The sequence below is a fragment of the Coregonus lavaretus genome (genome assembly GCF_964263955.1).
Source record: "Coregonus lavaretus genome assembly, chromosome: 10".
In the NCBI taxonomy this organism is placed as follows: Eukaryota; Metazoa; Chordata; class Actinopteri; order Salmoniformes; family Salmonidae; genus Coregonus; species Coregonus lavaretus.
In genome coordinates this window covers 45,945,012-45,958,488 of record NC_139997.1, presented here as the reverse complement: position 1 = coordinate 45,958,488, position 13,477 = coordinate 45,945,012, and the positions used below count along the sequence as shown (strand labels likewise).

Here is a 13,477-nt window from a genome sequence, read left to right as displayed (position 1 = left end):
CCCTTCCTCTGATACACGTGTAAATATTGGACTATAAATTGTGCCTTCCTGTATTATACTTATGCAACAAACAAAAAAATATTCTACTGCCATTTACTTTATTGTTCGTATTCTTATCTTTTATTATTTCTTATTGTTGTTGCATTGTCGAGAAGGAAACTGCAAGTAAGCATTTAGTTGGACGGTGTATACCATGTGTATCCTGTACATACGACTAATAAAATGTGAAACTTAAAACTAGTTACTTTACATCACTGAATGCCCATTCGTCCAGTTGACAGTTTTAGTAACAGGGGGTTCGGTCTGTGCTGGATCTCAGGACAGAATGGTAATTGAATGTACAAAACATTAAGGACACCTGCTCTTTCCATGACATGGATTGACCAGGTGAATCCAGGTGAAAGCTATAATCCCTTATTGATGTCACTTGTTAAATCCATTTCAATCAGTGTAGATGAAGGGGAGGACACAGGTTAAAGAAGGATTTTTAATCCTTGAGACAATTGATGAAGGTGTTCTTAATGTTTTGTAGACTCAGTTTATGTCTCTGGATCAAAAAAGACATGTCATTTTGGTTCCTTTTTGTCAGTTTAATTTGTCACTGGATTGAGTGTGAAAGGACAACGAAGAAAACTATTTTCCCCTCTGGTAGTGGAGGACAGGGCTTTCTACTTCATACCTCTACGGAGCATCTGGTTAGCTGCAATAAGCATTACGCTGATGATAAATGCGAAGGCGAAAGCACAAATCAGACTCTTCCGCACACAAGTGTGCTTCACCTGTTGTGTTGGGCTCGCTGTGAAGAGAGAGAGAAAAATAGAGAGAAAATGACAGAGAGAGAAATCTATCAGCAAAACAATACACAATACATTGTACTTCATCGATTACAAGACTTCGTAAGACAGTAGCATGAATTTTGCTCATAAGAAATATTGCATAGCTGTATTTATCAACAATGTGTAAACAAGACTGGGCTGGTTGAAAGCTCTTACTGTCAATGTCCACTTGGCACACTTGGTTGTCCAGGTGGCTCTCTTCGGTCATGATGATGTTCTCAATGTCTTTCATGGTGAGGTGGTCACAGAAGGTGTCATACAGCAGCCTCTTCAGCTCATCTACTGTTAGCTTCGACATGTCACACTGGGGGATAGTACCAGACACAAACTAGCTAGGTTTCCCTCCATCTGGCGACAGATTTGAATGTGAATATTCTAAAATACACATAAAGAAAATATGCCAATTTTCCCACCAGTGGTGTGTTCCCACCAAACGGACTTGTTGTGGATAAAAATTAGCATGTGATGACGCACTGCACACAAAAATAAATGTTTTCCTTAAGTTTTCATGTACCGAATAAAAATCTAAAGTTCAATGTGTTTCCATCGCATTTTCCACTCTACCAATAGTTTTGTCACAAAAACGGTTGCGTTAAATAGCAAATGTGCCTACTCTGGTCTTGGCACATGTGCTCTAGCCAACAACGGATACAGTGCGGGTAGGCTAGTCTACATGATGAGATTATTATGGATAAGAGCGACAATATTATTTTTTGGTCAAACATCAGTCAAGCATCGATCATCATGTCACCAGAATAAGACCCTTGATATTTATTGGAAAGGAGCATTAAGCTCATCACCTTGCACTTTCACCACCCTGTGAAGTTCATCATAACTTATTTAATCTGTAGCCTAATAAACTGCATGCTTTCCTGATGAGTTGTAGTGGGAGGACCACACAACATGTCAACATGTGACTCCAAGTTTACTTTGATATGATGGTTATTATATCCATATTTGCGCATATAAGCGTTTCCCACTGACATTTCTCGCACAATCAACTTTACAGACACAAAAAGATTCCACCTTGTCTAGTGTATTTTGTTTTGATGACATTTGGACATTTCCTGACAAATTTTCTGTTTCCATTAGGCCTGTTGTGACATTTTTATTTCGCCATGTACTTTACTCTCATAAAAAAGTTGGATGGAAACTTGGTTACTGACCACGAGTACAGGTGTCTGTCTGCATATCAATCTTTGAGCAAGGTTACACGGGAGCATTTCTATGTTAGACAATTATAAGAGGTGCAAGGGTTTCTATCTCAACACAGACACATGGATGTAAATCAGAGGAGGCTGGTGGGAGGAGCTATAGGAGTACAGGCTCATTGTAATGTCTGGAATGGGAATGAATGGATCGGTATCAACTACATCAAACATATGGAAACCACATGTTTGATTCTGTTCCATATATTCCATTCCAGCCATTACAATGAGCCCGTCCTCCTATAGCTCATCCTCCAGCCTCCTCTGATGTGAATTATTTGTACTGTTATAAAGTTTAAAATCATGAACAGCTCCCTGACTATTATGACATCCAATGTCATGATCTATGCATCACAGAGTGATGAAGAATTTAAACGATAAAGCGACTAATAAAGTTGTTGTATTAATTGTCAGAACATTGCTCTGGAATACTCTCTCTCTCATGGAGAAATTTAATAGAAATTTGAATCTCTGGGGAACGATTGCAACGCCAATTAGGAATATAATACGTGATGTCACAACGACAGTGGAATTGGCCTTTCTTTAATGACTCATTTAGCTCCTATCATGTTTTTATGGTAATTCTAATTAGACTGACTGTGGTTTATTATCACAAAAGCTTTAAAAGCCCTCAGGAAAATCATCTCACTCTGATTAGGAAATATTAAGCCATAATTAACTCTGATAAAGAAAGAAGTGGTAGGCCTGGTCACCGACAACGATGAGACAGCCTATAGGGAGGAGGTCAGAGACTTGGCCGTGTGGTGCCAGGATAACAACCTCTCCCTCAACGTGATCAACACAAAGGAGATGATTATGGACTACAGGAGGACCGAACACGCCCTCATTCTCATCGACGGGGCTGTAGTGGAGCAGGTTGAGAGCTTCAAGTTCCTTGGTGTCCACATCACCAAAAAACTATCATGGTCCAAACACACCAAGACAGTTGTGAAGAGGGCACGACAAAGCCTATCCCCCCTCAGGAGACTGAAAAGATTTGGCATGGGTCCTCAGATCTTCAAAAAGTTATACAGCTGCACCATCGAGAGCATCCTGACTGGTTGCATCACTGCCTGATATGGCAACTGCTCGGCCTCCGACCGCAAGGCACTACAGAGGGTAGTGCGTACGGCCCAGTACATCACTTGGGCCAAGCTTCCTGCCATCCAGGACCTCTATACCAGGCGGTGTCAGAGGAAGGCCCTAAAAATTGTCAAAGACTCCAGCCACTCTAGTCATTGACTGTTCTCTCTGCTACCACACGGCAAGCGGTACCGGAGTGCCAAGTCTAGCTCCAAAAGGCTACCCACAAGCCATAAGACTCCTGAACAGCTAATCAAATGGCTACCCAGACTATTTGCATTGCTACTCTGTTTATTATCTATGCATAGTCACTTTAACTCTACCAACATGTACATATTACCTCAATTACCGCGACTAACCTGTGCCCCCGTACATTGACTCTGTACCGGTACCCCCTGTATATAGCCTCACTCCTGTTATCTTACTGCTGCTCTTTAATTATTTGTTATTTCATTTGTATTTTTTATTTTCTACTTATCTATTTTTTACTTAACACTGATTTTTCTTAAAACTGCATTGTTGGTTAAGAGCTTGTAAGTAAGCATTTCACTGTAAGGTCTACACCTGTTGTATTCGGGGCATGTGACAAATACAATTTGATTTGATTTGATTTTAAGAGAATGAGACTCCATAGATGAGGCTTCTGATAGTGATACTAGTGATACTTTACCTTCCAAAATACAGAGTCAAAGTTCGCCCCATGGAACTTATCAGGCATCCCAGCAGCAATAAGTTTTGGTCCAAGCAGTGCAACAAATTCGTCAAAGTCAACCTGGCCATCACCTGCAGGGACAGGAGAGTGGATATTTCGTAAATCGTTTTGTCAGCCAGACACTTTTACACATGTAATGGGGCCAATGATTTTTCTGGAATTATCTCAGTGAACCACATTTAAAATTGCTTGTGTTTGGGACTCACCATCCATGTCCAGCCTTTGGATAATAATCTCCAGCTCCACCTCATTGGGCATGTATCCCAGCGACCGCATGGCCACCCCCAACTCCTGCTTTGAGATGTACCCGTTTCCATCTCGGTCAAACACCTTGAAAGCTTCACGGATCTCTGTGGGGAAATGGAGGGACAAAACTCAGATAGGAGGATTGTGACTAGTCTGATATTCTATTTCTAATGCACTGATCATTTCTAGTTCACATTTCCCCACCACACAACAGAGCTGTCCTGACCTCTCAAACCACTCATAGAGAACTGTTAATAATGCTCAGACTCAGAGTTATGTGGCGTTATGTTCACGTTAATAATGCTGACTTAGAAATATGTGGCGTCATGTTCATATCTTATTGCAGCTAGTTGGCTGATATTTGTATCGCTCAGCTGAATTTGTAGAGCTTTAAATCTCAGAGTGTTTGTTTGCATCAAACAGCAGAGGGACTGACATTTTACATCTGTGATGCCAACTGTACCTTATTCACTTCAAACAGAATACTATAGCACAAGAGGAGCCTAATAGCAGTAGCTAGGGGTTACGGAATAGTTTCCATACCAGATCTGGAGGGTTGCAAATAAACAAAATGCTCATCAATATGGTAAGGGAGTTTGTAGATTTGTTTGGATAAGGCTTGTAATATCCTTGACCTGGAGTGTACTTAGATAAAGTATATCACCACTGAGGTTTTGAGCCATCTGGCCAGGCTCAGTAAAAGACAACAGCTAAGAAGGCGAGGGCCTATCAGAATCAGCTAGTACAAAGTGAGCATATTATGCATACAGTCATATAAGATTTCAGCACGTCAAACTTCAACAATACTGTGCTCAAATGAGGTATACCACTTTCCTTTCACCTCAAATTAATTTCAAACGCTAAACTCAACCCACGCATAATCCATGCAAATGCCACTTTAAATCCACATTTGGTGGTGAATAGTCTTTCTAGTGCCAAAGAGGCTTTAAATATTGTAGTTACCAAATTGTAACAAGACTCAAGGGGTTTGAAAATGACAAACTAAGTGGATAATGTGTTTCGAGGAACTGGTTTTTATATTCCCATGCTGAATGTATAATCCAGGGAGGCTGTTACTTAAACAGTAGAACAATTGAATGGATCCTAAATCAGTCGTAACTGAGGCCATTTATATTTAGTGAGTTGAGACAAAGTCCAAAGGATTTGCACATTTCACTATGGCTTGTGTGTACTCACATCACATACAAAATGATCCAATACATATTTGATTGCTATATGTACAGTGGGGAAAAAAAGTATTTAGTCAGCCACCAATTGTGCAAGTTCTCCCACTTAAAAAGATGAGAGAGGCCTGTAATTTTCATCATAGATACATGTCAACTATGACAGACAAATTGAAAAAAGAAAATCTAGAAAATCACATTGTAGGATTTTTTATGAATTTATTTGCAAATTATGGTGGAAAATAAGTATTTGGTCACCTACAAACAAGCAAGATTTCTGGCTCTCACAGACCTGTAACTTCTTTTTTAAGAGGCTCCTCTGTCCTCCACTCGTTACCTGTATTAATGGCACCTGTTTGAACTTGTTATCAGTATAAAATACACCTGTCCACAACCTCAAACAGTCACACTCCAAACTCCACTATGGCCAAGACCAAAGAGCTGTCAAAGGACACCAGAAACAAAATTGTGGACCTGCACCAGGCTGGGAAGACTGAATCTGCAATAGGTAAGCAGCTTGGTTTGAAGAAATCAACTGTGGGAGCAATTATTAGGAAATGGAAGACATACAAGACCACTGATAATCTCCCTCGATCTGGGGCTCCATGCAAGATCTCACCCCGTGGGGTCAAAATGATCACAAGAACGGTGAGCAAAAATCCCAGAACCACACAGGGGGACCTAGTGAATGACCTGCAGAGAGCTAGGACCAAAGTAACAAAGCCTACCATCAGTAACACACTACGCCGCCAGGGACTCAAATCCTGCAGTGCAAGACGTGTCCCCCTGCTTAAGCCAGTACATGTCCAGGCCCGTCTGAAGTTTGCTAGAGTGCATTTGGATGATCCAGAAGAGGATTGGGAGAAATGTCATATGGTCAGATGAAACCAAAAATATAACTTTTTGGTAAAAACTCAACTCGTCGTGTTTGGAGGACAAAGAATGCTGAGTTGCATCCAAAGAACACCATACCTACTGTGAAGCATGGGGGTGGAAACATCATGCTTTGGGGCGGTTTTTCTGCAAAGGGACCAGGACGACTGATCCGTGTAAAGGAAAGAATGAATGGGGCCATGTATCGTGAGATTTTGAGTGAAAACCTCCTTCCATCAGCAAGGGCATTGAAGATGAAACGTGGCTGGGTCTTTCAGCATGACAATGATCCCAAACACACCGCCCGGGCAACGAAGGAGTGGCTTCGTAAGAAGCATTTCAAGGTCCTGGAGTGGCCTAGCCAGTCTCCAGATCTCAACCCCATAGAAAATCTTTGGAGGGAGTTGAAAGTCCGTGTTGCCCAGCGACAGCCCCAAAACATCACTGCTCTAGAGGAGATCTGCATGGAGGAATGGGCCAAAATACCAGCAACAGTGTGTGAAAACCTTGTGAAGACTTACAGAAAACATTTGACCTGTGTCATTGCCAACAAAGGGTATAGAACAAAGTATTGAGAAACTTTTGTTATTGACCAAATACTTATTTTCCACCATAATTTGCAAATAAATTCATTAAAAATCCTACAATGTCATTTTCTGGATTTTTTCTTCTCATTTTGTCTGTCATAGTTGACGTGTACCTATGATGAAAATTACAGGCCTCTCTCATCTTTTTAAGTGGGAGAACTTGCACAATTGGTGGCTGACTAAATACCTTTTTTCCCCACTGTATCTCTCCAGATTAAATCTTGCGATTTGTGACGGCCGGCCGCCCAACAACCTGCCCGCTTGACCGATCCCCTCCTCTCTTCTCCAGACCATTTCCGGAGGCCTTCTCCCTTACCTCACCTCGCTCATCAACTCATCCTTGACCACTGGCTATGTCCCTTCCGTCTTCAAGAGAGCAAGAGTTGCACCCCTCCTCAAAAAACCTACACTCGATACCTCCGATGTCAACAACTACAGACCAGTAACCCTTCTTTCTTTTCTCTCCAAAACTCTTAAGCATGCCGTCTCTAGCCAACTCTCCTGCTATCTCTCTCAGAATGACCTTCTTGATCCAAACCAGTCAGGTTTCAAGACTGGTCATTCAACTGAGACTGCTCTTCTCTGTGTCACGGAGGCTCTCTTCACTGCTAAAGCTAACTCTCTCTCCTCTGCTCTTATCCTTCTAGACCTATCTGCTGCCTTTGATACTGTGAACCATCAGATCCTCCTCTCCACCCTCTCCGAGTTGGGCATCTCCGGCGCTGCTCACTCTTGGATTGCGTCCTACCTGACAGGTTGCTCCTACCAGGTGGCGTGGCGAGAATCTGTCTCCGCACCACGTGCTCTCACCACTGGTGTCCCCCAGGGCTCAGTTCTAGGCCCTCTCCTATTCTCTCTATACACCAAGTCACTTGGCTCTGTCATATCCTCACATGGTCTCTCCTATCATTGCTACGCAGACGACACACAATACATTTTCTCCTTTCCCCCTTCTGATAACCAGGTGGCGAATCGCATCTCTGCATGTCTGGCGGACATATCAGTGTGGATGTCGGATCACCACCTCAAGCTGAACCTCGGCAAGACGGAGCTGCTCTTCTTCCCGGGGAAGGACTGCCCGCTCCATGATCTCGCCATCACGGTTGACAACTCCATTGTGTCCTCCTCCCAGAGTGCAAGGAACCTTGGCGTGACCCTGGACAACACCCTGTCGTTCTCCACTAACATCAAAGCGGTGACCCGATCCTGCAGGTTCATGCTCTACAACATTCGCAGAGTACGACCCTACCTTACACAGAAAGCGGCACAGGTCCTAATCCAGGCACTTGTCATCTCCCGTCTGGATTACTGCAACTTGCTGTTGGCTGGGCTCCCTGCCTGTGCCATTAAACCCCTACAACTTATCCAGAACGCTGCAGCCCGTCTGGGGTTCAACCTTCCCAAGTTCTCTCATGTCACCCCGCTCCTCCGCACACTCCACTGGCTTCCAGTTGAAGCTCGCATCTACTACAAAACCATGGTGCTTGCCTACGGAGCTGTGAGGGGAACGGCACCTCCTTACCTTCAGGCTCTGATCAGACCCTACACCCAAACGAGGGCACTACGTTCATCCACCTCTGGCCTGCTAGCCCCCCTACCTCTACGGTAGCACAGTTCCCGCTCAGCCCAGTTAAAGCTATTCGCTGCTCTGGCACCCCAATGGTGGAACAAGCTCCCCCACGACGCCAGGACAGCAGAGTCACTGACCACCTTCCGGAGACACTTGAAACCCTACCTCTTTAAGGAATACCTGGAATAGTATAACAGTAATCCTTCTACACCCTCCCCCCCCCCTCCCCCAGTGGTGGTTGTCCCACTGGCTATCCTGAGTTGAATGCACCAATTTGTAAGTCGCTCTGGATAAGTGCATCTGCTAAATGACTTAAATGTAAATGTAAATGTATGGGATCCGAATTACAATATGCTAGTGAAGTAATTATCTGTCAAAAACCACAACTTCATTTTTTGACAGGAGAATTGTAACAGAAATAGCATGCAAACCAATTAGCCTACACTCCCATTACCTTTGTTGTGATTAATAATTTGAGCACTTGTGTGCATGTGTTAACCTTCTGTTAAATGCAAAAAAGGCATATCGGAACCTCTTTGGTGTACTGAGGGCTGAAAAGAGACGTGTCCCTGTCTGCGGCAAGGGTCAGACTGACCCTACTGCTCTGGGACACAACAGCAGGATCAAGACAAATCTTCTGCTGCAATAGCCAATCCGTGACTAGGACCAACGAGTTGTGCATTCCGAGATGTGTTCTGCACACTACTGTTGTACTGCATCATTATTTGCCTGTTTGTGGCACGCCTGTTAGCTTGCACGAATCTTGCCATTCTCCTTCAAAGTCTCTCATCAACTAGCTGTTTTTGACGACACGACTGCCGCTGACTTGATGTTTTTTGTTTGTCGCACCATTCTCGGTAAACCCTAGACACTGTCATGCGTGAAAAGCCCAGGAGGCCGGCCATTTCTGAGTTACTGGAACTGGCGCACCTGGCACCAACGATCATACCACGCTCAAAGTCGCTTAGGTCATTCATTCTGCCCATTCTAACATTCAATCGAACAGTAACTGAATGCCTCGATGCCTGTCTGCCTGCTTTATATAGCAAGCCATGACCATGTGACTCACTGTCTGTAGGAGCGAACCATTTTCGTGAACGGGGTGGTGTACCTAATAAACTAGCCACTGAGTATATGATACCATCAGGCTGATAAATGCAATGCCCCTTGGAGTGTTGTGGCTGTAGAGACAGTCACCAGTGACTGAGCGTTATTGGGACAGTGATTAATCACTTTTTCACCTATTTGTTTTCTCTTTCAACACAGACATATTTTATATACAGTGAGGGAAAAAAGTATTTGATCCCCTGCTGATTTTGTACGTTTGCCGACTGACAAAGAAATGATCAGTCTATAATTTTAATGGTAGGTTTATTTGAACAGTGAGAGACAGAATAACAACAAAAAAATCCAGAAAAACGAATGTCAAAAATGTTATAAATTGATTTGCATTTTAATTAGGGAAATAAGTATTTGACCCCCTCTCAATCAGAAAGATTTCTGGCTCCCAGGTGTCTTTTATACAGGTAGCGAGCTGAGATTAGGAGCACACTCTTAAAGGGAGTGCTCCTAATCTCAGCTTGTTACCTGTATAAAAGACACCTGTCCACAGAAGCAATCAATCAATCAGATTCCAAACTCTCCACCATGGCCAAGACCAAAGAGCTCTCCAAGGATGTCAGGGACAAGATTGTAGACCGGGACAAGATTGTAGACCTACACAAGGCTGGAATGGGCTACAAGACCATCGCCAAGCAGCTTGGTGAGAAGGTGACAACAGTTGGTGCGATTATTCGCAAATGGAAGAAACACAAAAGAACTGTCAATCTCCCTTGGCCTGGGGCTCCATGCAAGATCTCACCTCGTGGAGTTGCAATGATCATGAGAATGGTGAGGAATCAGGCCAGAACTACACGGGAGGATCTTGTCAATGATTTCAAGGCAGCTGGGACCATAGTCACCAAGAAAACAATTGGTAACACACTACGCCGTGAAGGACTGAAATCCTGCAGCTCCCGCAAGGTCCCCCTGCTCAAGAAAGCACATATACATGCCCGTCTGAAGTTTGCCAATTAACATCTGAATGATTCAGAGGAGAACTGGGTGAAACTGTTGTGGCCAGATGAGACCAAAATGGAGCTCTTTGGCATCAACTCAACTTGCCGTGTTTGGAGGAGGAGGAATGCTGCCTATGACCCCAAGAACACCATCCCCACCGTCAAACATGGAGGTGGAAACATTATGCTTTGGGGCTGTTTTTCTGATAAGGGGACAGGACAACTTCACCGCATCAAAAGGACGATGGACGGGGTCATGTACCGTCAAATCTTGGGTGAGAACCTCCTTCCCTCAGCCAGGGCATTGAAAATGGGTCGTGGATGGGTATTCCAGCATGACATTGACCCAAAACACACGGCCAAGGCAACAAAGGAGTGGCTCAAGAAGAAGCACATTAAGGTCCTGGAATGGCCTAGCCAGTCTCCAGACCTTAATCCCATAGAAAATCTGTGGAGGGAGCTGAAGGTTCGAGTTGCCAAATGTCAGGCTCGAAACCTTAATGACTTGGAGAAGATCTGCAAAGAGGAGTGGGACAAAATCCCTCCTGAGATGTGTGCAAACCTGGTGGCCAACTACAAGAAACATCTGACCTCTGTGATTACCAACAAGGGTTTTGCCACCAAGTACTAAGTCATGTTTTGCAGAGGGGTCAAATACTTATTTCCCTCATTAAAATGCAACTCAATTTATAACATTTTTGACATGCGTTTTTCTGGATTTTTTTGTTGTTAATCTGTCTCTCACTGTTCAAATAAACCTACCATTAAAATTATAGACTGGTCATTTCTTCGTCAGTGGGCAAAGGTACAAAATCAGCAGGGGATCAAATACTTTTTTCCCTCACTGTAGATGTTATGATATGTTCATTGACAAATGCTGAATATTACGATTCAGCTCCAAGTATATCTTGGCTCTCTGAAAGATATGATTAATATGAGTGAGAGATGTTGAGGGTCATAGATTCTTGACTAGGACCACATTCTTTGGAAAACTAGTTGTCACACCCTGATCTGTTTCACCTGTTTTTGTGCTTGTCTCCACCCCCCTCCAGGTGTCGCCCATCTTCCCCATTATCCCCAGTGTATTTATACCTGTGTTCTCTGTTTGTCTGTTGCCAGTTCGTCTTGCCTCGTCAAGTCTACCAGCGGTTTTCCCGTACTCATGTTTTTTTCTCCTAGTTTTCCCGGTTTTGAACTCTGCCTGCCCTGAGCCTGCCTGCTGTTCTGTACCTTTTGGACTCTGTTCTGGATTACTGACCTCTGCCTGCCCTTGACCTGTCGTTTGCCTGCCCCCCTGTTTTTGTAATAAGCTTTTGTTACTTCGAAACTGTCTGCATCTGGGTCTTCTCCTGAGCTGTGATACTAGTTGTAGTTTTGAGTCTTAGTCCTTGATTAAATGTCAAGGTTATGGTCACCAAATTGCTCCTATTCCAAGAATAACTTAGCTCCCTTGGCATATCATTTATTTTACTTGTTCAGAACTTCTTCAAAGTCAGTCAAAACTTTACTTTCCCACAGTTAGTTTATAAATCCACAGTTAGTTTAAAAATGAGTTAAATTCATGGTCTGTTGCTCCGAGAATTGAATACTACAAAGCCTAGCTCGTCTCCTGCGCCTGTCCATTTTCTTCAAAGTAATTGCACAACTGCAGATCTTTGACTGGAGTTGAAGTCTCACGTCGACTATCATTATTTATGCTCACAATACATGTCTGATCTATAGAATTGCTGACATTCCTGAGCGGCGGCAGTACCCTGAATACACACCAAACCACGTTCCATTATTGAAGATATAAGTCAATTATTCCATTTCCACCTGGTAGTCACTTTAAAAGATTCCAATCTAGATGTGTCTTAAAATCTCCTCAGTCAATCTGCTCTGTATTGAATAGAGCAGAAAGAAACCATCTCTGGTGTAGCGAGCCCAGCCCTGAAAGGGGATCTCCACAGGGGTCTGTCTGCACTGTTCCCCCTGAACAAAAGGTCACCTATGAGCCTGAGCCCTATTCCTCCCCAGTGCCTCAGGACCATAGTTTCCCTCTCTGAGGAGGACAGTCTCACTCTGCTTGTAGGTCTTGTATGGGTGATATAGCTCTATTCTGCACAGTCCCAATGCTTTCCCAACAAATCAAACCAAAATGAAAAACCACAAGACTGTGTGGTTCCAACTGACTGGCAATTGTATTTGCTGAAGCTGGTGTCAGATATTCAATATTAAGCGGCCTGCTCATCCATTTCATGAGAATTCTCTCTCTTTCAAAAGGCTTGACTTTTTATCATAATATAGCTGAACTCGCACTGTGTCATTTGTTCTGCATTCAGTGAGACTGCGGATGAGAGAGAGAGAGAGAGAGAGAGAGAGAGATCCCTCCTCTTCAGATAGCTTACTGTGAGCCTGGAGCTCTCCAAGAAATTATCACAATCTCCAGTCATGACTTGATCTTTGTTATGACATTTTCAATAATTCAGCTTGAACAAATAACTAATCCCGGGTTATCTCTTCAGCTTTACAGATACTTCAAGAAACTCTGCTTCTGCTGATGTGCAAAGGGAATTGCAGTACAAGCTGTCTGCTACAGATTTAGGAACTTAATTTGACCTACAGTGGGGGAAAAAAGTATTTAGTCAGCCACCAATTGTGCAAGTTCTCCCACTTAAAAAGATGAGAGAGGCCTGTAATTTTCATCATAGGTATACGTCAACTATGACAGACAAATTGAGAGAAAAAAATCCAGAAAATCACATTGTAGGATTTTTAATGAATTTATTTGCAAATTATGGTGGAAAATAAGTATTTGGTCACCTACAAACACGCAAGATTTCTGGCTCTCACAGACCTGTAACTTCTTCTTTAAGAGGCTCCTCTGTCCTCCACTCGTTACCTGTATTAATGGCACCTGTTTGAACTTGTTATCAGTATAAAAGACACCTGTCCACAACCTCAAACAGTCACACTCCAAACTCCACTATGGCCAAGACCAAAGAGCTGTCAAAGGACACCAGAAACAAAATTGTAGACCTGCACCAGGCTGGGAAGACTGCATCTGCAATAGGTAAGCAGCTTGGTTTGAAGAAATCAACTGTGGGAGCAATTATTAGGAAATGGAAGACATACAAGACCA

General features: G+C 43.3%; 1 protein-coding gene across 1 annotated transcript in view; it reads right to left on the bottom strand.

The window, feature by feature from the left end:
• Positions 1 to 668: 668 nt before the first annotated feature.
• Positions 669 to 13,477, bottom strand: part of LOC311135543 (calcium-binding protein 7-like) — a gene marked incomplete at both ends in the record, with an annotated part of 45,209 nt that continues 32,400 nt past the window's right edge. The window contains 4 exons of the mRNA XM_084169553.1: positions 669 to 796; positions 993 to 1,140; positions 3,798 to 3,910; positions 4,046 to 4,189. Of these exons, the coding sequence (XP_084025679.1) occupies positions 669 to 796; positions 993 to 1,140; positions 3,798 to 3,910; positions 4,046 to 4,189 (533 nt within the window). The remainder of the gene's footprint in view (positions 797 to 992; positions 1,141 to 3,797; positions 3,911 to 4,045; positions 4,190 to 13,477) is intronic.